The sequence below is a fragment of the Pan troglodytes genome, chromosome 19 (genome assembly GCF_028858775.2).
Source record: "Pan troglodytes isolate AG18354 chromosome 19, NHGRI_mPanTro3-v2.0_pri, whole genome shotgun sequence".
NCBI classification, from domain to species: Eukaryota; Metazoa; Chordata; class Mammalia; order Primates; family Hominidae; genus Pan; species Pan troglodytes.
Genome location: NC_072417.2, coordinates 25831940 through 25856531, shown reverse-complemented (window position 1 = coordinate 25856531; position 24592 = coordinate 25831940). Strand labels below are relative to the sequence as shown.

At 55.1% G+C, this 24592-nt stretch overlaps 1 protein-coding gene across 4 annotated transcripts; it reads left to right on the top strand.

The window, feature by feature from the left end:
- The first annotated feature begins 155 nt into the window (after positions 1-155).
- STAT5A (signal transducer and activator of transcription 5A) lies at positions 156-23492 on the top strand. 4 transcript variants are annotated; one of them, XM_024350293.3, is made up of 19 exons: positions 156-439; positions 1242-1379; positions 1706-1862; positions 3810-3899; positions 7158-7332; positions 11306-11436; positions 11685-11836; positions 12270-12425; positions 12830-13009; positions 15882-15969; positions 16070-16192; positions 17149-17241; positions 17780-17986; positions 18955-19049; positions 19146-19276; positions 19731-19886; positions 20602-20653; positions 20932-21039; positions 22062-23492. In XM_024350293.3, exons 2-19 carry the CDS (start codon positions 1252-1254, stop codon positions 22222-22224), a joined length of 2385 nt encoding a protein of 794 aa, XP_024206061.1. In that variant the 5' UTR covers positions 156-439; positions 1242-1251; the 3' UTR covers positions 22225-23492. The 4 variants fall into 4 exon arrangements, with proteins under 4 accessions (XP_024206061.1, XP_024206063.1, XP_024206062.1 ...); XM_024350294.3 differs by lacking the exon at positions 3810-3899 and having other exon boundaries at positions 301-439; XM_024350295.3 differs by lacking the exons at positions 20602-20653; positions 20932-21039 and having other exon boundaries at positions 187-439.
- Positions 23493-24592: the final 1100 nt, after the last annotated feature.

Sequence of the window (24592 nt, the reverse complement as noted above, 5' to 3'; positions counted from 1 at the left end):
GATTTCCCGGCAACGCCCGACAACCACATTCCCCCGGCTATTCTGACCCGCCCCGGTTCCGGGACGCTCCCTCGGAGCCGCCGCCGAGGGCCTGCTGGGACTCCCGGGGGACCCCGCCGTCGGGGCAGCCCCCACGCCCGGCGCCGCCCCGCCTTGCCGCCCGCCAGGAACGGCCGCCGCTGTTGCGCACTTGCAGGGGAGCCGGCGACTGAGGGCGGAGGCAGGGAGGGAGCAAGCGGGGCTGGGAGGGGTGCTGGCGCGGGCTCACGCGCTGTGTATGGTCTATCGCAGGCAGCTGACCTTTGAGGAGGAAATCGCTGCTCTCCGCTCCTTCCTGTAGTAACAGCCGCCGCTGCCGCCGCCGCCAGGAACCCCGGCCGGGAGCGAGAGCCGCGGGGCGCAGAGCCGGCCCGGCTGCCGGACGGTGCGGCCCCACCAGGTGGGTGACCCGGTGACGCGTCCTCGGCGGCGCGCCGAGAGGGGACACTCTACTGCCGCCCCGGCACCTCCGGCACCCGGAGCTCGACGGCCGGGCGCAGCGCGGGGATCAGTCCCCGGCACTGCGAGGGAGTTGGCCCAGCGCAGACGAGGGACGGGGGGACGTGGGGACAGGGGTCGGGGATGAAAGGCAGAGGCCAGGGAGGGCGCCGTCCTGGCACGCCTCGGAGAGGGAGCACTGTCGGGCTGGACCCGGGGAGACAGTAGTGCACAGATGGGGGAGCAGCCGAAGAGGGGAGCGCCCAAGTCCTCAGCCCTATCTCCTGAACAGCCCCAGCCACGTGCCCGAAAAGCCCTAGCCGTCGAGTGGGAGCCGTCGTGGCGCTGGCCTAACTTCGGGTTGGAATATCTCCCCTTCCCAGAAACCGGGCCCGAGGTGGGCTGGGGGATCCTTGCAGCCCTGTCCAGGGGGCCTGTGGGCCTCCCGCCGTCAAGTTTCTCTTTCAGTTTCTGGCCGTCCCCCTCACTAGGGAAGCTCCGGTGGGGCAAGGGGAGAGGAAGACGGGGAGGGCACCTGCCTCTGCAGAGCACCTTCCCCTCCCCTTCAGCGGGTTCCTTGTTGGAGGGGATGGGCGGCCCTCCACTCCTCACCATCTCTGTTCCCGCACAGGAAAGCTATCTGTGGGAGGGGAGGGGCCTGGCCTGGCCGCGGTCCAGGGATAGGTAGGCATGGCAAGGCCAGGGGCAGGCCCGGTTCCTTGGCCTCTGCAGAGGAGAGTGCTTCAGCGCTCGGCTCGCCCTAGGTGAACGGCCATGGCGGGCTGGATCCAGGCCCAGCAGCTGCAGGGAGACGCGCTGCGCCAGATGCAGGTGCTGTACGGCCAGCACTTCCCCATCGAGGTCCGGCACTACTTGGCCCAGTGGATTGAGAGCCAGCCATGGTAGGCACGTCCTGCCCTGCCCCTCCTCAGAGGGTCCCTACCATCCAGGCCCTTTGGCCTCTAGTTTTACTCATGGTGGTTTGGTGTGACTCTGGTCCTGCCTGTCGTTCTCTGTGCGGAAGGGGTGGTGTCCCTGGGAAAGGGGAAGCCTGGGAGGACAGAGAATGTTTTTAGACTCGGATGTCTGTGGAGCTGCTGGGAACAAGTCTTGTGGGCCCTGGAGTGCCCTCGGTCATGAGCCTGGGGTTTCCACTTTATTCCGGGTCCCTGACCTCCTTGCCCAAGGAGGTGCCACAGTAGGTTTTTCTCTCCTGCCCCGCCCCAAGGGATGCCATTGACTTGGACAATCCCCAGGACAGAGCCCAAGCCACCCAGCTCCTGGAGGGCCTGGTGCAGGAGCTGCAGAAGAAGGCGGAGCACCAGGTGGGGGAAGATGGGTTTTTACTGAAGATCAAGCTGGGGCACTACGCCACGCAGCTCCAGGTGGGTGTAGGCTCTGGGCCACCTACGGGGAGGAAGCATCATCTTGTTCCAGCATCAGAACCCCTGGGTTTTTTCCTGGCCTGGCCACTGACTCACCATGTGACCACGAACTTATTGGGAACTTTTCTTCGATTTCCCCCACCCCCTCTTTCTAAATTCGACCTGTCGGATTTCTTTAGCATATTGCAAAGCAAGGGTGGGAGGTGTTTGTTGCCAACAGAGAGAGATGGGTGAACTGGCCTTATGGAAGCAGCAGAAGGGATGGAGGGAGACTGAGTCAGGATTCCTATGTTGGAGAAGGGAAGACCAGCAGACTCTAGAAATGAGGCCACCAGACCTCCCTCTTGGGGTCTTTTAAAGGTGAGAGAGGAGCCATCCCAGAGACAAGAGCTGGACACAAGGGCTTTGAATTGAGGGTTTAGAAATAAGATGTAGCTTCTTTACTTGAGGGGAGTGGGTATGGAGGAAGAGAGGGAGTTTTTGTGGAAGCAGGAAAGGGGTGTGGGTAGTGATGACAGTCAAGCACTTATTGGAACTCACTTATGTTTCCTAGAGAGCCCTTCAATACAGACAGCAGGGTGCCAGGGAAATACAAGTCCATCCCAGAAGAGGGGGAAAACAGGAGAAGCCTGAGGGGAAGCAATATAGGAGGCCAGGGGCAGGATGGTGGGAAGTACCTTGACCTTGGCGTCAGATGCCCTGAGTCTGGAGTCATCTGCTCTCTCACTTGGTTGCGTCTGGACGAGTACATAATGTCTGAGCATCAGTTTTCTCATCTGTGAAATGGGGATCATAGTTTCTGCTTATGTCCTAGAGCTTCCATGCTGTTAGTGCTTTGGTCCCCCACCACTTTTTGGCACCAGGGACCAGTTTCATGGAAGACAATTTTTCCACGGACCGGGATTGGGCAGGGAGGTGGTTTCTGGATGATTCAAGAGCATCACATTTATTGTGCACTTTATTTCTATTGTTATTACATTGTACTATGCAATGAAATAATTATAGAACTCACCACAATGTGGGATCAGTGGGAGCCCTGAGCTTGTTTTCCTGCAACTAGACAGTCCCATCTGGGGGTGGTGGGAGACAGTGACAGATCATCAGGCATTAGATTCTCTTAAGAAGTGCATAACCTAGATCCCTCGCATGTGCAGTTCACAATAGGGTTAGCATTCCTATGGGAATCCAGTGCCATTGCTGATCTGACAGGAAGCAGAGTTCAGGCTGTAATGCGAGCAATAGGCAGCAGCTGTAAATACAGATGAAGCGTCACTCACTTGCTCACCGCCGCTCACCTCCTGCTGTGTGGTCCAGTTCCTAACCGACCACCGACCTGTACCAGTCCATGGCCCGGGGGTTTGGGACCCCTGTGTTACAGTCAAAAGATACGGTAGATTGGAAGTGCTTCATAAGACTGGGTGTGATGGCTCACACCTGTAATCACAGCACTTTGGGAGGCCGAGGTGGGTGGATCACCTGAGGTCGGGAGTTCGAGACCAGCCTGACCAACGTGGAGAAACCCCGCCTCTACTAAAAATACAAAATTAGCCGGGCGTGATGGCACATGCCTGTAATCCCAACTACTCGGGAGGCTGAGGAAGGAGAATCGCTTGAACCCAGGAGGTGGAGGTTGCAGTGAGCTGAGATCACACCATTGCACCTTTAGCCTAGGCAACAAGAGCAAAACTCCATCTCAAAAAGAAAAAAAAAAAAGAGAAAGTGCCTCATAAACTGTGGGTTTTTAATTTGCTCCAAACCAGATATGAAGATCTTGGAGGGGAAGATGAGGATGAGGAACAGAGATATAGAGGTGTCTGGGGATAGTTCCTGAGGCTCCCTGGGAAAAGCTGAGGCAGAGGCTGAAGGAGAGGAAGGGCTGGGCATAGCATGGGGCTGGCATGGCTGGAGCAGAGGATGGCACTGGAGGCTACTGTTGGATTCTTTCAGAAAACATATGACCGCTGCCCCATGGAGCTGGTCCGCTGCATCCGGCACATTCTGTACAATGAACAGAGGCTGGTCCGAGAAGCCAACAATGTGAGTGTCCCTTGGGGATGGGGAGGAGTGTTGAGAAGTCCCTCCATATGCCTTTCTCTCCAGAAACAACTGTGTTTATATAAAACAGCAGCACAAGGAGAGCACCAAGAAGATGAGGGACGTGGGCAAGTGTAAGAGGTGGCAGCATTGCACGCCAGGGTGGAGTGACCCCCTGGATCCAGTCCCTGGCTCTACCACTTACTAGCTGTGTGACTTGAGCAAGTTGCTTAATCTCTCTGAGCCTCTGTTCCTGTTTTCTTTTTTCTTTTTTCTTTTTTTTTTTTTTTGAGACGGATTCTTGCTCTGTCACCCAGGCTGCAGTGCAGTGGCGTGATCTCTGCTCACTGCAACCTCTGCCTCCCAGGTTCAAGCAATTCTCTTGCCTCAGCCTCCCGAGTAGCTGGGATTACAGGTGCCCACCACCATGCCCGGCTAATTTTTTTTGTATTTTTAGTAGAGACGGGGTTTCACTATGTTGGCCAGGCTGGTCTTGAACTCCTGACCTCATGATCCACCCGCCTCGGCCTCCCAAAGTGTTGGGATTACAGGCGTGAGCCGCCGTGCCCGGCCTGTTCCTACTCTTGTAAAATGGAGATAGCAATCATACCTATCTGTGTCAGAAGAACTAACACAGGCAGGCTCAGAGAAGTGAGGCCCAGGGAGGAGTAACAGGGACACATCTCCCCAGTTCTGAAATAATAAAGGCTCTGGGCATCTACATGGACAATGGCACAGTGCTGTACTATCTGCAATAGAGCAAAATGAATTTCACAACATGACGTAACAGAAATCTTAGAACAGTGACCGGAGCACAGGTCATATTTATTATTTCTTTCTTTATTTGTTTATTTATTTATTTATTTTTGAGACTGAGTCTCACTCTATCATCTAGGCTGGAGTGCAGTGGCGTGATCTCGGCTCACTGCAACCTCCACCCCTTGGGTTCAAGAGATTCTCATGCCTCAGCCTCCCAAGTAGCTAGGATTACAGGGGCCCACCACCATGCCCGGCTAATTTTTGTGTTTTTAGTAGAGACAGGGTTTCACCCGGTTGGCCAGGCTGGTCTCAAATTCCTGACTTCAAGTGATCCACCTGCCTCGGCCTCCCGAAGTGCTGGGATTACAGGCATGAGCCACCACGCCCGGCCTACTATGTATTTATTGTTGTGGACATGGATTTCAGGATTTACTCAGTAGACATTTATTGAGGTCTTACTGTGTGTCCGATGCTGGGCTATCATCAGAGAAACACATAAAGGCCTGGTTCTTGCCTGGAAGGAATTCTGGCAGTGATGGATTCTCTAGAGATGAGCTGAGTGCTAAGGGGGCCTAGGTGGAAAAAGCACCCAACTCAGATTGGGGCAGGCTGGCAGGGGAGCGTCCTGTGGACAGGCATGTCTGAACTACAGTGGAGAAAGGCAGGAGAGGAGGGATGAATTTTCTAATGAAAAGACAGCAGCTGTGAGAGCAGGAGGGCATGAATCTTCTTATCACATTGGAAGACTTGTAAGTGGTCAGTGTAACTGGGGAGAAGGAACCAAGTGGGGAGTTGCCATGGATAAAAATAGATAGAGAGGGCCAGGCGTGGTGGCTCACATCTGTAATCCCAGCACTTTGGGAGGCCAAGGTGGGCGGATCACCTGACGTCAGAAGTTCGAGACCAGCCTGGCCAACATGGTGAAACCCAGTCTCTACTAAAAAATACAAAAATTAGCTAGGCGTGGTGGCGGGCGCCTGTAATCCTAGCTACTCGGGAGGCTGAGGCAGGAGAATCGCTTGAACCCAGGAGGGGGATGTTGCAGTGAGCTGAGATTGCACCACTTCACTCCAGCCTGGGCAACAGAGCGAGACTCTGTATTAAAAAAAAAAAAAAATAGGGGTTAGAAACCAGGTCACAAAGGGTCTTCCAGCACAGCCCCTGTGTCCCTGACTTGTTGCCGTCACAGAGCTATCTGCAAACCTAAAAATGACTTCAGCCTCATTGACAAATCCATGTCCATGGTGCTGGTGCTGTCATGGTCTGGGAGCTCATTCCTTCCTCCAACCATAAAACTGTTCGTGAACACCCCTGGCGTTCTAGGGCTTGGGGATTCTGTAGTTCACAGGAAAGGCAAGGTCCTAGCCCTTGGGAACCTCACATCCTTGTGCAGGGAGACAGACAGAAACATGTAAGCAAATACAAGAACAACACACTTTTAGATAGGACTACCGTGAATTGGCTCGTCAGAGATGACCCCTCTGCAATGGTACCAGTTAAAGTGCTTTGCCTCAGGAGGATCTGATGCCAGAATGTTCCAGACTGTTGGAACAATAAGTGCAAGGGCCCCAGGGCAGGAACATGCCTGTGTGTTCAAGGAACAGAAACAGAAGGCACACATTCCCAGCGAGCTGGGGTTGGAGGTAGGCAGGGCTATGGCCAGCAGACACCATGGGAAGGGGTTTGGATTTTATTCTGAGAACAGTTCATTGGAAAGGCTCTGAGGACTTGTTCCTCTTCAGCCATGTGCTCCCTCCCTTTGTGACCTGGTTTCTACCCTCTCTCTCTCTATTTTTTTTTTTGAAACGGAGTCTCGCTGTGTTGCCAAGGCTAGAGTGCAGTGGCGCAATCTCGGCTCACTGCAACATCCCCCTCCTGGGTTCAAGCGATTCTCCTGAATGTGCTGAAGGAATGGCTGGATCCAAGGGGAGCTTGTTGATGCCTCCCCTCTAACTTCATTTCGGGGTCTCCAGGATGCCTGTGAGAGTTTCGGCCTCTTCCCTCTTCCTTCAGTCACAAGGGGGTCTTAAGTGAGATGGTGTGTGTTCACACAGCCCTGTTCCTCCCTATGTCCCTAGGATCTACTGCAGTCCATGGTATTGAGTCAGCAAATAAGTGTAGAGCGAGGGGTCATCATTAGTGGGAAAACCCAGGTGACACCTGGGACGTGTTGAGTTCTAGTCCCTGGGAGGAAATTAGATGGACCCTGTTTGGAATACTCTAGTGGAGGGCAGCTCTGACATAGACATTTGGACTTTGAAGGTGTCACTATCTGCCGTTATCTGCCAGGTCACCTGTTTCTCCTTTCTCTTTCCCTTTTCTATCCCAATTCTGGCAAATGACTCCTTCTGATGCAAATGATCCTCCCTTCTTGCCCTAGTTTCCCTTCTTACCCTAGTTTGGGGTTTGGGGTTTGGGGTCTGTAGTATTGGTGTTTCCTAATGCCTGTGGTCTTCTCCCATCCTCTCTTCCCCGAGTTATTTCCATTCCATCTGTCTCCAGTGCAGCTCTCCGGCTGGGATCCTGGTTGACGCCATGTCCCAGAAGCACCTTCAGATCAACCAGACGTTTGAGGAGCTGCGACTGGTCACGCAGGACACGGAGAATGAGCTGAAGAAGCTGCAGCAGACTCAGGAGTACTTCATCATCCAGTACCAGGAGAGCCTGAGGATCCAAGGTGAGGCGCGGTGGAGGCACAGTGTGCATCTGGAGGGTGGGAGTGAGGAACATTCTATGGACTCCTAGAGGGTAGAGCTGGGTCAGTGTCCATCTCCTCAGCACTTTGCCCAAAGCCTGGTAGAAGCAATGGCTCCCGGTGATTGAGCCCCTGCCGTGGGTCACACTTGGCACACATTATTTAATTCAACCCTCTCAACAAGCCTATGAAGTGAACAGTTGTGTTATCCCCCCTTTTGCAGATGGTAAAAGTGAGGTTCAAAGAGAACAAGTAACTTGGCCTAGGTTACCTGTAAGTTACAGAACTGGATCTCAACTAGAGATATATCATAAAACTCCTGTACTTTATTAATCAGTATTCTCTCCTTAATGGTATATATTCTGTAAATATCGACACAAATAGGTAAATATGAACAGTGCTCCCTAACCAGAGGGAGGACTTGGATTGGAAGTCTTCTGGTTGAACCAGGCTGGGAGAGGTGGAACTTCCAAAGTGGGCCTTCTTGAGCCTCACGGATAGGATGTGGGCCTGGGGGAAGGGGTGACAGTAGAAAGTTCTCCTGTATCCTAGGTCTGTAGTTCGCCAATGGCTCCCATGATAAAGATGTGGGGAAATTAAAAAATCAAATTAGCTTGAAAGGAACTAACCCCAGGTACAATTTGAGGAGTCATGGGACATGGCCCATCTATTAATATGTCCCATTCCAGACTGACCCCAGAAATGTAACACCCCATCTTAGTGAGAACAAGGGGTGTCAAACTGCTTTTTCCTTTCCTCTTTTTAATCTGATTTCTTAAGGTAGACCTTAGGTCATTGATTTTAGACCTTTCTTCTTTTCTTTTCTTTCTTTTTCTTTTCTTTTTTTTGAGACAATCTTGCTCTGTCGCCCAGGCTGGAGCACAGTGGCATGATTTCGGCTCACTGCAGCCTCTGCTTCCCAGCTTCGAGAAATTCTTGTGCCTCAGTCTCCTGCATAGCTGGGACTACAGGTGCAGGCCACCAAGCCCAGCTAATTTTTTTAGAATTCTATTGTAGCTATTTAAGCTCTCTTCCTAACCCTGCACTGTCAGTGCTTTGTGTACACTGAGACCAGCACAATGCCTGAATATTGCAGCTATTATGTAAATACTTGCAGGATAATTCTAAATGTTTGTTTGTTTGTTTGTTTGTTTGTTTATTATTGCCCGGGCTGGAGTGCAGTGGCACGATCTCATCTCACTGCGACCTCTGCCTCTCAGGTTCAAACTATTCTCACGCCTCAGCCTCCTCAGTAGCTGGGACTACAGACATGCACCACCATGCCTGGCTAATTTTTTTTTTTTTTTTTTTTTTTGTAGTTTTAGTAGATACAGGGTTTTGCCGTGTTGTCCAGGCTGGTTGCAACCTCTGGCCTCGAGTGATCTGCCTGCCTCGGCCCCCCAAAGTGCTAGGATTATAGGCGTGAGCCACTGCGCCCAGCCAATACTGACAGGATAATTCTAAGAGAATTTCCCCTCATCTGAATCTATCCCAGACTGGCCCTAGAAGAAGGGCAGCTCCTTCTGAGAATGGAAACGGAAGATTTTGGGCGGTTATTCCTACCCAAGTCCTTAGACTGTCGACAGTGTTTCTGATCCCGTGCCTAGCTTTTCTGTTTCCTGTGCATGGTGGCGGATTAGGTTTGGATTCAGGTTGGGTTTGGATCTATCATGCAGTGTCTTCTCAGTCCCATTTGTCAAGTTCACTCAGCAGAAACACAGACTATTGATCTGCTTTTGCCAGGGAAGGCTCAGCTGCCTCCAGTGGAGTAGGGAAATTGCTTCCCGTCTCCCTGGCCTCCTTCCCAAAGGCTTCTGCAAATTTCCAGGAGAGCCCTAAGTGGGTCCCTTGCATAGGAAGGCTGGGCCCAGGTGTTGGGATCACCACCACCCTCCCTGTGGCTGGGCAGGATTCCCGAGGTAGCCGTGCAGACACCTCGGATCTGTCCGTGCCTGGATGATCCTCTTCCTGCTCGATACCTGCAGTGAGATTGGAGCCATATTTCTGAGTTCTAGCTCTGGGCTGTTCCTGGCTACATAGAGTTGCTTTTGTCTGTCCCAGCTTGTGCATCCCATGGGTCAGGGCTGGGGTCAGAGTGACATGGCCCTCAGGGGCCAGCTAGGAGCCCGACTGAGACATGCTGGTGCGCGCATCTTCTGACTCAGCTCAAGCAAGGACGCTGGGCTGTTGAGAAGGTGACGGGAAGGGATTAATAGTCCCAGTGTGGTGGAGATGGGCTGTTGCTGGGAGGGTGGGGTGGGCCTGTGGTGGTGGTTGTAACTGTGGACATGTTTACTTTCTTAGGCTGGGTTATTGATACACAGGCGCCCTTGTGTTCCACATCCCCTATGTCTTACGTATTTCATAATGGATACTTTTTTTTTTTTTGAGATGGAGTCTTGCTCTGTTGCCTTGGCTGGAGTGCAGTGGTGCTCTCGGCTCACTGCAACCTTTAACCCCGGATTCAAGCAATTCTCCTGCCTCAGCCTCCTAAGTAGCTGGGATTACAGGCATGCGCCACCATGCCCAGCTAATTTTTGTATTTTTAGTAGAGACAGGGTCTCGCCATGTTGGCCAGGCTGGTCTCGAACTCTTAACCTCAAGTGATCTGCCTGTCTCAGCCTCCCAAAGTGCTGGGATTACAGGCGTAAGCCACCGAGCCTGGCACATGATGGATACTTTTTTTTTTTTTTTAGACAGAGTCTAGCTCTGTCGCCTAGGCTGGAGTGCAGTGGCCCAATCTCGGCTCACTGCAAGCTCCACCTTCTGGGTTCACGCCATTCTCCTGCCTCAGCCTCCCTAGTAGCTGGAACTACAGGCACCTGCCACCATGCCCGGCTAATTTTTTGTGTTTTTAGTAGAGATGGGGTTTCACCGTGTTAGCCAGGATGGTCTCTAGCCAGGATGGTCTCGATCACCTGACCTCGTGATCTGCCCGCCTCAGTCTCCCAAAGTGCTGGGATTACAGGCGTGAGCCACTGCGCCCAGCCCCATGATGGATACTTTTTAAAAGCTAGTGAGGCCTGACTTATTCCCTGTCCCGCCATCAATGAGACTCCTCACAGATGGTGTGGAGGGAAGCCGCCTCCCTTCGGCCTCCCTTTCCTGAGAGAATCTTGGTGGCTCTGCATCCCCAGTGGCCCTGGACACGCTCTCCCTCTGCAGTCTGTCTGTCTGTCTGTCTCCCCTGGTTGGTCGGCTGGGCTCACAGTGAGCCCACCTGGACAAACATGCTGGGCCCCTTCCAGCCTCTCAAGAATCTCATGCTCCCCTGAGGAGGGACTGCTGTGCTCAGGGACGAGACAGAGCTGCCGGGGCTGGGGTTCCCTGAGGAGGCCTTGCTGCGGGAGGGATGGGGCCGAGCAGCTGCTTGTCTCTGTCACCTCTTCTCTCTGTCCTGTTCCCCGTTAACCAAGAAGGACGAACCTCACACAGAGCTCACCCATGTCAGGCAGCTTTCTGGCATCTTCCATGTCCTCATGTATTTAATCTTAATGCACCCCACTGAGGCAGGTGCTGAGAATCTCCCGTTTTACACGTGGGGAAGCCAAGGCACAGGAAAGGAAAGCGATTTGCCCAGGTTCACCTGCAGTCAAGAGCATGGGCACACTTGTACCCCAGACAGCCTGGACCCATGCCGGGCCGCGAGAAGAGGGCTGGCAGCCCTGTGAGGCAGGCGGGCAGGAGACAGGCAGGCCTCCTCCCCAGCTGCCCCAGCACCCGTGTGCCCCCAGAGGGGACGGCTCAGAGTCAGGAGGCTGGCGAGCGGGACCCAGAGGCGCCTCCTGGGGCACCCATTCATCTTGGCCCCCCTGGCTGTCAGGAACCCCGACTTGCTCTTGATGCAGTGTCTGAGCCTGGGAGGGTCTCGCTCCAGAACAGGTGAGTGGGCTTCTCTGGGCCTCCTGTTGGACACTGGGAGGTGATGGTCATGGTTTCCTCTTCTCTCCTCTAGCTCAGTTTGCCCAGCTGGCCCAGCTGAGCCCCCAGGAGCGTCTGAGCCGGGAGACGGCCCTCCAGCAGAAGCAGGTGTCTCTGGAGGCCTGGTTGCAGCGTGAGGCACAGACACTGCAGCAGTACCGCGTGGTGAGTGGGGTCCTGGGCCTCTCCTGGGCGTGGGTGCCATGAAGTCAGTCTCTGGGGACCCGAGGGAGGGCTGGGACCAGCATGAGAGCAGAACCTGGGAGGGCAGGAGGCCTTTTTTCCTGGGGGCCTTGTGAGGCAGAGCAGCTTGGGGAGAGGGAACGGCCTGGGCCCTGCCCTGCCATTTCCCAGCGAGGCCCTGCGGTGTTCTCTGGGAGCCCAGAAGGGGCTGCTCTCCTCCCTTCCCTCAGGAGCTGGCCGAGAAGCACCAGAAGACCCTGCAGCTGCTGCGGAAGCAGCAGACCATCATCCTGGATGACGAGCTGATCCAGTGGAAGCGGCGGCAGCAGCTGGCCGGGAATGGCGGGCCCCCCGAGGGCAGCCTGGACGTGCTACAGTCCTGGTAATGGTGTGGGGCGGCCAGCGGGCAGGGCAGGAGGGGCTGGTGGGGACCCCGGCTGCTTCTGCGTCCTGTGCTGGCTCCTGCAGCAGGCCCCCTCCATCCTGGGACAGCTCTTGTTTCTCCAGGGAGCCTGGTTCCTCAATCAGACTTTGGCCCCCATCCTGTGCACCTCCCCCAGGAAGGGGGCTGCTGTCCTGGGGGTGGGACAGGGTTCGGGTGTGTGGGGTGATGCTTGGGCTGTTTGGGCCTAGTCAGGGTCGCCCCTCCTGTGTACGTCTCTAATTCTGGGAGGCAGGGAGCTCTGCCCTTCCCATGGGTGGGAAGTGAGGCGAAAGCACAGAGCCTTCCTGGGGGAACGGGAGCTGTGTCTTGGGGCCTGGCATCTGTGAGGAGAAGCCATTGTCCTCCTGTTGGCCTTGGGGCTCTCGTGCAGGTGTGAGAAGTTGGCCGAGATCATCTGGCAGAACCGGCAGCAGATCCGCAGGGCTGAGCACCTCTGCCAGCAGCTGCCCATCCCCGGCCCAGTGGAGGAGATGCTGGCCGAGGTCAACGCCACCATCACGGACATTATCTCAGCCCTGGTGACCAGGTGACTGCTGCCTGTTTGCCATGCCCAGGAGCTTGGGGCAGCTCCTGCCTGCGTGGGGGGAGCTGCAGGTGCCTTCCAGACCAGCAGATCCACTTCCTGCCTCTCATCCCTCCCAACTCCATCTCCAGTTGCTGTGGCTGCTAGGTGCCGCCCTTGCCCAGTTTCTCCTGTGGACACTGCAAGAGATACCCTGGGCCGCAGCCCATGCCAGCTGCTGTGTTATCTCACTCCCCTCTCCATCCTCTCCCTGGACTCTCACAGCTTCCCCGGGAACAGAGGTTGTGCCCGAGCTCATCACCTCCTGAGCCCCACGGGAGGCAGCCCCACCCCCACCACAGAGGGACTGAGAGCCCTTTCCCCTGCGCCAACCCCTCATCGTGTGTCTGTCCCTGTGTCCCATGCAGCACATTCATCATTGAGAAGCAGCCTCCTCAGGTCCTGAAGACCCAGACCAAGTTTGCAGCCACCGTACGCCTGCTGGTGGGCGGGAAGCTGAACGTGCACATGAATCCCCCCCAGGTGAAGGCCACCATCATCAGTGAGCAGCAGGCCAAGTCTCTGCTCAAAAATGAGAACACCCGCAAGTAATTGTGCCTCTCCCTTCCCCTGCCCAAGCTTAGGAGTGGGGGACCTGCACCCCCCTCTTTGTCCTTGCATCCAGCTATGTCTTGTCCCCTAGTTCACCGTGTTGCCCAGGCTGGTCTCGAACTCCTGGACTCATGCAGTCTTCCCACCTCAGCCTCCCAAAGTGCTGAGTTGATAGGCGTGAGCCACCACACCCAGCCGAGTATCCGTTCTTTACCCTGGGGATGGTGTGGCTGCCGGAGAGCTGAGGCTCACTGCCACTGCCCAGCATTGTAAGAGACTATCACACCACTTTCTCCTGAAAGTGTATTGCTTCACACCATTGTAAATTCAAACAATCATGTCAAACCATCATTAAATCTGGGACAGATGGTACACTGCCTTCCTCCTACTCAGATGCCTTCCCTGTCCCTGCAACAAGCATGGTGCTAGGCTAGATGCCGTGGCTTACCCCTGTAATCCCAGCACTTTGAGAGGCCACGGTCGGAGGATCACTTGAGCCCAAAAGTTTGAGTTGGACAATATAGGGAGACCCTCATCGCTACAAAAAGTTTTAAAATTAGCTGGGCATGGTGGTGCACGCACCTGTAGTCCCAGCTACTCGGGAAGCTGAGGTGGTAGGATCGTTTGAGCCTAGGAATTTGATACTACAGTGAGGTATGATTGTGCCATGGCACTCTACCCTGGGCAACAGGGTGAGACCCTGTCTCCAAAAAAATCACACAAAGTATGGTGTTGCAGCCGTGTTCTAGAACCTGTGCTACGCACTGAGGACAAAACTGTGATCCCAACAGAACTGGGCTGTCTCCTCGCCCAGCCCCTTGAGCAGCAGAGCAGGCAGCAGATGCTGGGAAATGCCTGATGGTGTAGCCATGTGGCAGGGGGATGTGTAGGGCACCGAGAAAGGGGGTCTTCATGCAGGAGTAAAGAAATGACAGTCTTAGGCTCCTGGTGGAATTGGAGGTAGCTAGTGATAGGGAGGGAAGTAGCAGAGAGGGAGGACTTTCAGGCAGAGCCCATGTGCCACATCCTGAGGGAAGAGTACAGAGACATTGTGTGTAGCAGAGAGTGGAGAGGTAGTGTCCAGTGTCAGGGCAGGCCACCCACAGCGTATGCAGGGGATGAATAAATGAGTGAATGAGTGATGTGGAAGACATGGCCCCATCCCTTGTCATCCAATTAAAAATGTTTACTGAGGCTGGGCGAGGTGGCTCACGCCTGTAATCCCAGCACTTTGGGAGGTAGAGGCAGGCAGATCACTTGAGGCCAGGAGTTCGAGACCAGCCTGGCCACCATGGTGAAACCCTGTCTCTACTAAAAATACAAAAATTAGCCAGGCTTGGTAACGTACTTGGACCTCTAGTCCTAACTACCAACTACTCTGAGGCAAGAAAATCACTTGAACCCGGGAGGTGGACGTGGCAGTGAGCCAAGATTGTGCCACTGCACTCCAGCCTATGACAGAGCAAGACTCTGTTTAAAAAAAAAAAAAAAAAGGCCAGGCGCAGAGGCTCACACCTGTAATTCCAGCACTTTGGGAGGCCCAAGCGGGCAGATCATGAGGTCAGGAGTTCGAGACCAGCCTGGCCAACATGGTGAAACCCCGTCTCTACTAAAAATACAAAAATTAGCCGGGCATGGTGGTGGAAGCCTGTAATCCCAGCTACTCGGGAGGCTGAGGCAGGAGAATTGCTCAAACCCAGGAGGTGGAGGTTGCAGTGAGCCGAGACTGTGCCATTGCACTCCAGCCTGGGCAACAAAAGCAAGACTCTGTTTCAAAAAAAAAAGTTTACTGATTTCCTACCATGTGATCTGGGGTGAAGATGAAGACAAATGACCTTCTCACTGCCTTTGAGCTTGCATTGCAGCTGGGGAGACTGATGATAATACACTTTAAAAGATCAGGCAGGGCCAACCAGTGATAGACACTGGAAAAGAAGTTAAGACAGAGCAATCTAGGCTGGGCACAGTGGCTCACACCTGTAATCCCAGCACTTTGGGAGGCTGAGGTGGAAGGATCGTTTGAGATCAGGAGTTCGAAACCAGCCTGGGTAACATGGCAAAACCCAATCTCTACTAAAAATACAAAAATTAGCCAGGTATGGTTGCGTGCGCCTGTAGTCCCAGCTACTTGGGAGGCTAAGGCAGTGGAATCACTTGAACCTGGGAGGTGGAGGTTGTGGTGAGCTGAGATTGCACCATTGCACTCCAGCCTGGGCAAAAAGAGCAAAGCTCTGTCTCAAAAAAAAAAGAAAAAAGAGCAATCTGCTAGCGTTGGAGATGTGTTTAAGGCGGGGGTGAGGAAAGGTCAGCTTGGTAAGCTTCTCCAGATAAGTGGTCCAGGAAGGCCTTTCTGGGGAGCTATCTGGGCTGAGACCTGAAGGAGGAGAAGGCTAAGAGTGTTTGGGGTGACAGGAAGAGCAAGGGCCAATGTCCAAGCCTGGCATGTTCAGCAGACAGCTAGGGCCAACGGGGCTTGCATGTCCTGAGTGAGGGGAGAGGAATCCAGTGAGGCCAGGGGGGTGGGTAGGTGTTGACCATAGGGATCCTCAGAGACTGTGGTTGTGATTTTTATCTTAAGTGCATTAGAAGCTATTGGAAGTCCCCAAAGCCCTCACATCAATCTTGGTATCGAGGAATTTCTAATGATAGATCCAGACCTCACCACTGGAGACCTTGCCTTGGGTGCTGGGCATGAGGTTGATGGAGAAGTCAGTAACCCAGAAAGACGCCAAGAAACACTCTTAGGGGATGCGGGGCAGGGGCTGCTGGCAGGGCTGACCTGAGCGAAGACCCCAGCCCGAGGTGTGGACAGGACCATGCTCCTGGCCTGGGGCCCGTGTGGAGCTGGGACCCCCCTCTCCTTTGCAGCGAGTGCAGTGGTGAGATCCTGAACAACTGCTGCGTGATGGAGTACCACCAAGCCACGGGCACCCTCAGTGCCCACTTCAGGAACATGGTGAGGACGGGGCCCACCCTCGGAGGGCAGGTCTGCCCAGAGCTGAGTCCTTGTAAGCAGCCGCCATCTCCCTGTTCCCCTGTCACCTCCCACCCTGCAGTCACTGAAGAGGATCAAGCGTGCTGACCGGCGGGGTGCAGAGTCCGTGACAGAGGAGAAGTTCACAGTCCTGTTTGAGTCTCAGTTCAGTGTTGGCAGCAATGAGCTTGTGTTCCAGGTGAAGGTGAGACCCCCAGCCCTCCTGCCCCCACTGCTCCAGGTCACCCAAGAGGTGGAGGGGCCTGCCTCAGGACTCCTGGCAGCAATGCCATCGGACAGCCTGCTTTGACTCTGTGGGTCCCTGTTTGATAGGTTATAATCTGGGACTAACCCAGACAATTTAGGCAATGGGCTAAGAAGAAGTCGGTTGTAGTTTTTGTTTGTTTGCTTGTGCCTACATTTTGCTGGGAGGGGCTTGTGTTTGGAACTGTGGGTGAGGAAAGTGGGTTGGGACCAGGTATGGTGGCTCTCACCTGTAATTCCAGCATTTTGGGAGGCAGAAGAGGGAGGACTGCTTGAGTCCAGGAGTTCAAGACTAGCCTGGGCAGCATAGTGAGAACCCGTATCTACAAAAAAAAGAAAAAAGTCGGGCATGGTGGCCCGCACCTGTAGTCCCAGCTATTCTGGAGGTTGAGGCAGGAGGATCACTTGAGCCCAGGAGGTCAAGGCTGCAGTGAGCTGTGATTGCACCACTGCCCTCCAGTCTGGGCGACCGAGCGAGACCCTGTCTCGAAGAAAATAAAGCAGATTGCGGCCATGCGTGGTGGGTCTTGCCTGTAATCCCAGCACTTTGGGAGGCCAAGGAGGGTGGATCACCTGAGGTCAGGGGTTCGAGATCAACCTGACCAACATGGAGAAACCCCGTCTCTACTAAGAATACAAAATTAGCCAGGTGTGGTGACACATGCCTGTAATCCCAGCTACTTGGGAAGCTGAGGCAGGAGAATCGCTTGAACCCGGGAGGCAGAGGTTGTGGTGAGCCGAGATTGCACCATTGCACTCCAGCCTGGGCAACAAGAGTGAAACTCCATATCAAAAAAAAAATGCATAAAAAAAAATAAAGCAGATTGGGCATGTTGCCTAAGCAGAGGGCACGTGGTGGTCACGCCCCATCAACTTGGGTTCCTTTGACTCCTGTAGACTCTGTCCCTACCTGTGGTTGTCATCGTCCACGGCAGCCAGGACCACAATGCCACGGCTACCGTGCTGTGGGACAACGCCTTTGCTGAGCCGGTGAGTCCCCGTGGGAGCCCTACCCCAGCACCCCCAGGCCCTAGGACTCACCTGGGGTCAGCCCCACCCCTTGGGCCCCTGCTGAGTGGTCCTTCCTCACCCTAGGGCCAGCCCAGAGGTGAGGTGAGGCCAGAAGGGCTGGGGTGCTGGGCGCCTGCCTTCCGCCATGGCCTTGGCACTCTGGGTTCCAGGTTCCTGGACTGGGGTCTGTGAGGACTGTGAGCTTGGTCTTTGGATCCTGGTCTGGGATCCTCCTTTGGCAGATGGCTTGGGTCCTTGCTCTCTGTTTTCTGTTTCCTGGTCTGCATCTCTGTCCCTGCATGCCCCCACCCCCTGCATCGGTTTTCTTCCCTGCAGGCTGGGAAAAAAAGTGCAAGCTAGTATATAAAAGCCGCCGCATTTCCTGCCCTTGCATTTGTGTCACCTTTCTGGATCTGTCTCAGTCTCCTCTGTCTCTAGGTGTCTGTGTATCTTGTGTGTGTGTGAATATTTCCAACTCCCTCAATCTACCTTTTCCCCTCTCTTGTCTCCCTCTCAGGGCAGGGTGCCATTTGCCGTGCCTGACAAAGTGCTGTGGCCGCAGCTGTGTGAGGCGCTCAACATGAAATTCAAGGCCGAAGTGCAGAGCAACCGGGGCCTGACCAAGGAGAACCTCGTGTTCCTAGCACAGAAACTGTTCAACAACAGCAGCAGCCACCTGGAGGACTACAGTGGCCTGTCCGTGTCCTGGTCCCAGTTCAACAGGGTGAGGGGCCCAGCTGCCAGCCGCCCACCAGGGCCCACCGGGGTCTGTTGCTCCTCCACCTCACAGACAGGTTACTGCCTGGGGCTAGCACCCCACTCTCCACCCCCAACCACTCTCCTACAACCAGGAGAGATGGGGGCCCCTAGCCTCAAGAAATCCAGGCAGGGGCTATAGGAGTTGTGCTTAGTTGTGAAGCCAAGAGCGAGATGATGGAGGGCCCCAGGGCTGGGAGTCAGGATCCTTGGGTTCTGGGCCTAGATGTGTTTGCTAATTTTCTTTTTTTTTTTTTTTTTTTTTTTTTTTAGAGACAGAATCTCATTCTGTCACCCAGGCTGGAGTGCAGTGGCGTGATTTCAGCTTACTGTAACCTCTGCCTCCCGGGTTCAAGTGATTCTCGTGCCTCAGCCTCCTGAGTAGCTGGAATTATAGGTGCCTGCCACCATGCTGGGCTAATTTTTGTATTTTTAGTAGAGATGGGGTTTCACCATGTTGGTCAGGCTGGTCTCGAACTCCTGACCTCAGGTGATCCGCCCACCTCGGCCTCCCAAAGCGCTGGGATTACAGGCATGAGCCACCACGCCTGTGGCTCTGGCTCTCTTTCTGCCTCTCTCCTTGCTAATTTTTGAAGACCCATCCATTCTCTGTGCCTCAGTTTCCCCACCTGTAAAATGAGGGGATGACTTTGGAGGAATGACTTTGGAGGCCCCCTCCAGCCTAGATGATTCTTTACACCTCTTACTCCCACCCTTGGGCTGGTCTTGGACCCCTGTGTCTTAGAAGTGAGTTTCCTCTCTGGGTCCCTAGGGTACAAGTTGGGGGCTGTGTCACTTTATGGTCTGCTGGAGTGTGGTGGCAAGCAGGGGTGAAGAACTGGGAGAAGACTGGGTGGGGGCAGGAGGGCCCTGACTTTCCTGGGCCACCTGTGACCTGGGGCACCAGCCCTGACTCGGGGGTTCCTGGGCCCTCAGGAGAACTTGCCGGGCTGGAACTACACCTTCTGGCAGTGGTTTGACGGGGTGATGGAGGTGTTGAAGAAGCACCACAAGCCCCACTGGAATGATGGGTAAGGAACGGGGGCTGCAGGGTCAGGGGCCAGCTGCGGGCGCAGAGGGACTGTGGCTGTGGCCCAGTGGTGACGCTCAATGCTCCGTGCACCCAGGGCCATCCTAGGTTTTGTGAATAAGCAACAGGCCCACGACCTGCTCATCAACAAGCCCGATGGGACCTTCTTGTTGCGCTTTAGTGACTCAGAAATCGGGGGCATCACCATCGCCTGGAAGTTTGACTCCCGTGAGTGCCCGTTTTGCCCACACTCCAGCCCCAAGGCCCGGTCTCTTGTTCCCTTGCCCCGCCACCCCACCCTCCATCGGGCCTGTGTCCTTAGAAGGTACCCAGCGGGAAGCTTAGTATGAGAGGGCCGTGGCTTGGAAATGTATTCTCTTTCTATTGTTTTCCATTTTGGAGAACCTGAAGTCCCCAGCCCCATAGACTTCAGGACGGCTGGGCGAGTCCTCCTGCAGTTTCACGCTCTCCCCTCTCTGCCACGACCCAGCCTTGTTGGTATCTGCTCATCTGGTTTGCTGAGTAGAACATCCCGCATCGGCTTTCTTCCCTACAGGCTGGGGCTGCAGTGCAAGCTACTATATAAAAGCCCAGATTTCTCTTGCAAGCCTGCCCTAAAGCCCCACAACCTTGGTCCTCCTGCTGCTGGTGGATTATGGGAATGAGGCTGTTCTTTTCACAGCGGAACGCAACCTGTGGAACCTGAAACCATTCACCACGCGGGATTTCTCCATCAGGTCCCTGGCTGACCGGCTGGGGGACCTGAGCTATCTCATCTATGTGTTTCCTGACCGCCCCAAGGATGAGGTCTTCTCCAAGTACTACACTCCTGTGCTGGGTGGGTACTGCCCCAGGACCCTGCCGGCTGACTCCCCCGGGCTCTTCCCCAACCCATAGACAGAGCCTTGGGCTGCACCGTGGGGACTTCCCCAGGAGGAGCCTAGGGGCCATGTCCCCTGTGGGTTTTGGCCCATGGGGTGGTGGAGAGGATTTCAGGGCTCACAAATGAGGAGAGGGAACGAGAAACCCCTCCCAGCTCTCTTCTCTGCAAAGTGAAAGCTGCATGGATTCTCACTTCTGCACCCTCGGAGGAAGGGGTGGCAGCACTGTAGGGAGTGGCCGGGATCATTCGAGCCCACAGATAGTGCTCCGCTCACCACCTCACCAGCTGCTCTCTCTACACCCTGCTCACAAACCTTCCCCCGAGTGGAGTGCAGGCAGCAAAAGGGAGAAGTCTCTCTTCTTCCAGCTGCCCCAAATCCATTGGTTGGGTTTGCTTGTTGATTCTCATTCTTTGACAGGGGTGGGAGCAGGGAGAGGGAAATCAGATGGCCAGAAAAAGAACCAGAAGGAATGGGATTCAAGCCAGGGGTCTCAGTGACCCTCAGGCAGGATTCATCAGCTGGTGTTTATTGGGGGTCCTTGGGAAATCTCATCCCAGCTGAGAACACAAGGTGATGTGAGCAGGAGGGAGACTGCATGGGGCGTGGGCTTCCACCCCACTTGGGAGTTCCCAGAGACTTTGGTTCTCACCACTGTTCTTCCCTTGGCAGCTAAAGCTGTTGATGGATATGTGAAACCACAGATCAAGCAAGTGGTCCCTGAGTAAGTGTCCAGGTGGCTGTGGCTCTCCTTCTGCCTCTTTCCTCCTCCCCCAGACCCTGCCTCCTGTCCTGATCCTGGGCCCAGCTTTCCGCTCCCCCAGGGAACCTGTCTCAGCCCTGGGGAGGGAGTCCCCACTCCTGTAGCTGGAGCCCCAGGGCCGAGTGGGGCACTTTGTCCGTCTACACCCCGAGAAAGACAAACATGCCCCTCGGTCCCCTCCCCAAGTCAGCTGCCCTGGCCTCCCTGGTGGCTGAAGCTCTGTTCTCTTCCTTCTGCAGGTTTGTGAACGCATCTGCAGATGCTGGGGGCAGCAGCGCCACGTACATGGACCAGGCCCCCTCCCCAGCTGTGTGCCCCCAGGCTCCCTATAACATGTACCCACAGAAGTAGGTGGTGTTCTCATGGGGTCCGCAGGGGAAGAACTGGGGACTTGGCCCCAGGCTGGACTCCTGGAGGGCTGGCGGGCAAAGGATCCAGAGCTCTGGTTAGGCCCAAGTCCAGGAGGAGTGAGATCAGCCAGGAAAACAGAGCATTTTGAAGCTAGACATAGCAGGGTCGAGTCCTCACTCTAGTACTAACTGTGTGATCTTGGGAAAATAATTGAGCCTCTCTGATGCTCAAGTTTCCTTATGTGTAAAACGGAGGCAAGAATGCTTGCCTCATGAGAATGGGATGAGCATTAAACTGAGACAGTGTGGGTGAAGCATTTCCACAGGGAGGGGCTTGGAAGGGCTTGATACAGGGTAGCTATGAATGGGGTGGTGGTTCTTGAGTCTGGTGGGAACAAGGTAGATAATTAATTCCCTTCCTCACTGTGGATAGCCAGGGCTGGATGTCTGGGAGGTACCACCTTCCAGTGGGACCACTGAAGATCCCAGGTTCCAATCCGGACTCCACCACCTCCCAGCCAGGTGGCCCAGAGCAAGCTTCCTGATATGGCCTTGGTTTTCTCGTCTATAAAACGGGGTCAATACCCACTCTCCAGTTGGCTGTAAAAATTGGAGTCATGTGCTCAATAGGCTCAGCTGTTCTAGGTGCTCAGTGAAAAGATTCAGCTGTTCTAAGTGCTCAGTGAACAGGGCGGTGCCTACCATTGCAGCTGAGCATCATTGCAGGTGGGCAGAGCCCACTGTGTCAGCCACCTGGTTTTAAGATGAGGACACGGAGAGGGGAAATGAATTCCCTAAGATTATTCAGTGAGTTAGCAAGAGATGCGAATAGAGTGGGGGTCTGCAGAAGCCAGTGGGCTGACTGCTACCCAGCTTGGGGTGGGGTGGGGGCATCCAGCCAGAACTGGTCCTGTTCTCATGAGACGGGTTTGAGTGGAGAGCAGGCTGGAGGCTGTCCCCAGGGAGCTTGAGGCTGTGAGACATGCCAGCTCCCTCTGACATCCCCCTGTCTTTACCAGCCCTGACCATGTACTCGATCAGGATGGAGAATTCGACCTGGATGAGACCATGGATGTGGCCAGGCACGTGGAGGAACTCTTACGCCGACCAATGGACAGTCTTGACTCCCGCCTCTCGCCCCCTGCCGGTCTTTTCACCTCTGCCAGAGGCTCCCTCTCATGAATGAATCCCACGCTTCTCTTTGGAAACAATATGCAATGTGAAGCGGTCGTGTTGTGAGTTTAGTAAGGCTGTGTACACTGACACCTTTGCAGGCATGCATGTGCTTGTGTGTGTGTGTGTGTGTGTGTCCTTGTGCATGAGCTACGCCTGCCTCCCCTGTGCAGTCCTGGGATGTGGCTGCAGCAGCGGTGGCCTCTTTTCAGATCATGGCATCCAAGAGTGCGCCGAGTCTGTCTCTGTCGTGGTGGAGACCGAGCCTCTGTCACTGCAGGCACTCAATGCAGCCAGACCTATTCCTCCTGTGCCCCTCATCTGTTCAGCAGCTATTTGAATGAGATGATTCAGAAGGGGAGGGGAGACAGGTAACGTCTGTAAGCTGAAGTTTCACTCCGGAGTGAGAAGCTTTGCCCTCCTAAGAGAGCGAGACAGAGAGACAGAGAGAGAGAAAGAGAGAGTGTGTGGGTATATGTAAATGCATCTGTCCTCATGTGTTGATGTAACCGATTCATCTCTCAGAAGGGAGGCTGGGGTTCATTTTCGAGTAGTATTTTATACTTTAGTGAACGTGGACTCCAGACTCTCTGTGAACCCTATGAGAGCGCGTCTGGGCCTGGCCATGTCCTTAGCACAGCGGGGCCGCCAGTTTGAGTGAGGGTTTCTGAGCTGCTCTGAATTAGTCCTTGCTTGGCTGCTTGGCCTTGGGCTTCATTCAAGTCTATGATGCTGTTGCCCACGTTCCCCGGGGTATATATTCTCTCCCCTCCGTTGGGCCCCAGCCTTCTTTGCTTGCCTCTCTGTTTGTAACCTTGTCGACAAAGAGGTAGAAAAGATTGGGTCTAGGATATGGTGGGTGGACAGGGGCCCCGGGACTTGGAGGGTTGGTCCTCTTGCCTCCTGGAAAAAACAAAAACAAAACTGCAGTGAAAGACAAGCTGCAAATCAGCCATGTGCTGCGTGCCTGTGGAATCTGGAGTGAGGGGTAAAAGCTGATCTGGTTTGACTCCGCTGGAGGTGGGGCCTGGAGCAGGCCTCGCGCTGTTGCGTAACTGGCTGTGTTCTGGCGAGGCCTTGCTCCCAACCCCACACGCTCCTCCCTCTGAGGCTGTAGGACTCGCAGTCAGGGGCAGCTGACCATGGAAGATTGGGAGCCCAAGGTTTAAACTTCTCTGAAGGGAGGTGGGGATGAGAAGAGGGGTTTTTTTGTACTTTGTACAAAGACCACACATTTGTGTAAACAGTGTTTTGGAATAAAACATTTTTTTCATAAATTTGCTGCTATGGCTCCTGGTTGGGGCGTTGGTGGCCTCCCTGGGTGATGGGAACCCCTGGAGCTGGTTGTTCTGTTCCTTCCCGCGTGCATGCCTGATGCTGTCATTTTTAGTCGTAAATTTTAACTCTGCCCGCTTTGCTGTGGTTTTCAGGGTGCTGGCCACCCCTGGAATACTGTCAATGCTTCTCAGAAGGGTAAGGAGCCAGTTTAGGGAGCACAGATTCCTTAAAAAGCAGGGGACTCGAGGTTTGGGGAAAAGATGGAGATGGGCGCGGGTGGGCAGAACTCTGACCCAGGCTTCTCCTTAGCAGCTGCTGCTCCCAGCAGCCTCGAAGCTGGCGGCTGAGGGCCCGGCACCAAGATGCTTCTCAACCCTCGGGGCCAGGGGCAGTCCCAGAGCCGCAACAACCGTCCCATCCTCCTCCTTCCCAGAGACCAGCAGGTGGCACCACGCGGCTGCGCTGTTTTCAGCTGGCTGCCGGCGACCGTGCGAGGCGGAGGTGCAGCAAGGGGGACCGGCTCGCCCCGGCTGGACCCCCGCACTGCCGGCTGCAGTCAGTCCCTGCTGTCGCTGGGGCCCTTGGGCTCAGGGACGCGCGCTCCCTGGGCGGGGCTGGGAGCCAGGTTTGCGGGCAGGTTCCTTCTGAGCTCAGAGCTCAAGCGAGGGAGAGGGGCGGCGCGTGGGCCCCAGGAGGGAGGTGCAGGGGGCCCAGAGCAGGGGGCAGGCGGGGGTGGGAGAAGACAGGAGGGGAGGGGACGGGCAGGTGCCACCGCCCCAGGGGGCTAATCTGATCCATCTCTGCGAGGGAAGGTGCTCGCTCGTAGCTCCCAGGCGCGGTCTCCAGGGCGCTGGGGCACGTGTAGGGGTGGGGAGAAGCCCTGTGGGCGCCCGCGTAGCTGAGGTTGGGGCGCCTTTCCCTGCATTATCACCGCTGGCTGCCGGGGGCCCTGCAGCCACCACCGGGTGTCTGCGTGTTGTCCCCGCTGGGTGAACTGAAGGGAAAGTGATAAAAGAGCCAACTGTGGAAGGGGAGGCCTTGGTGCGGTGGGAGTATCTACCCCCCACCCCGCTTAGGTGGCTTATCTGACCCCAGACAG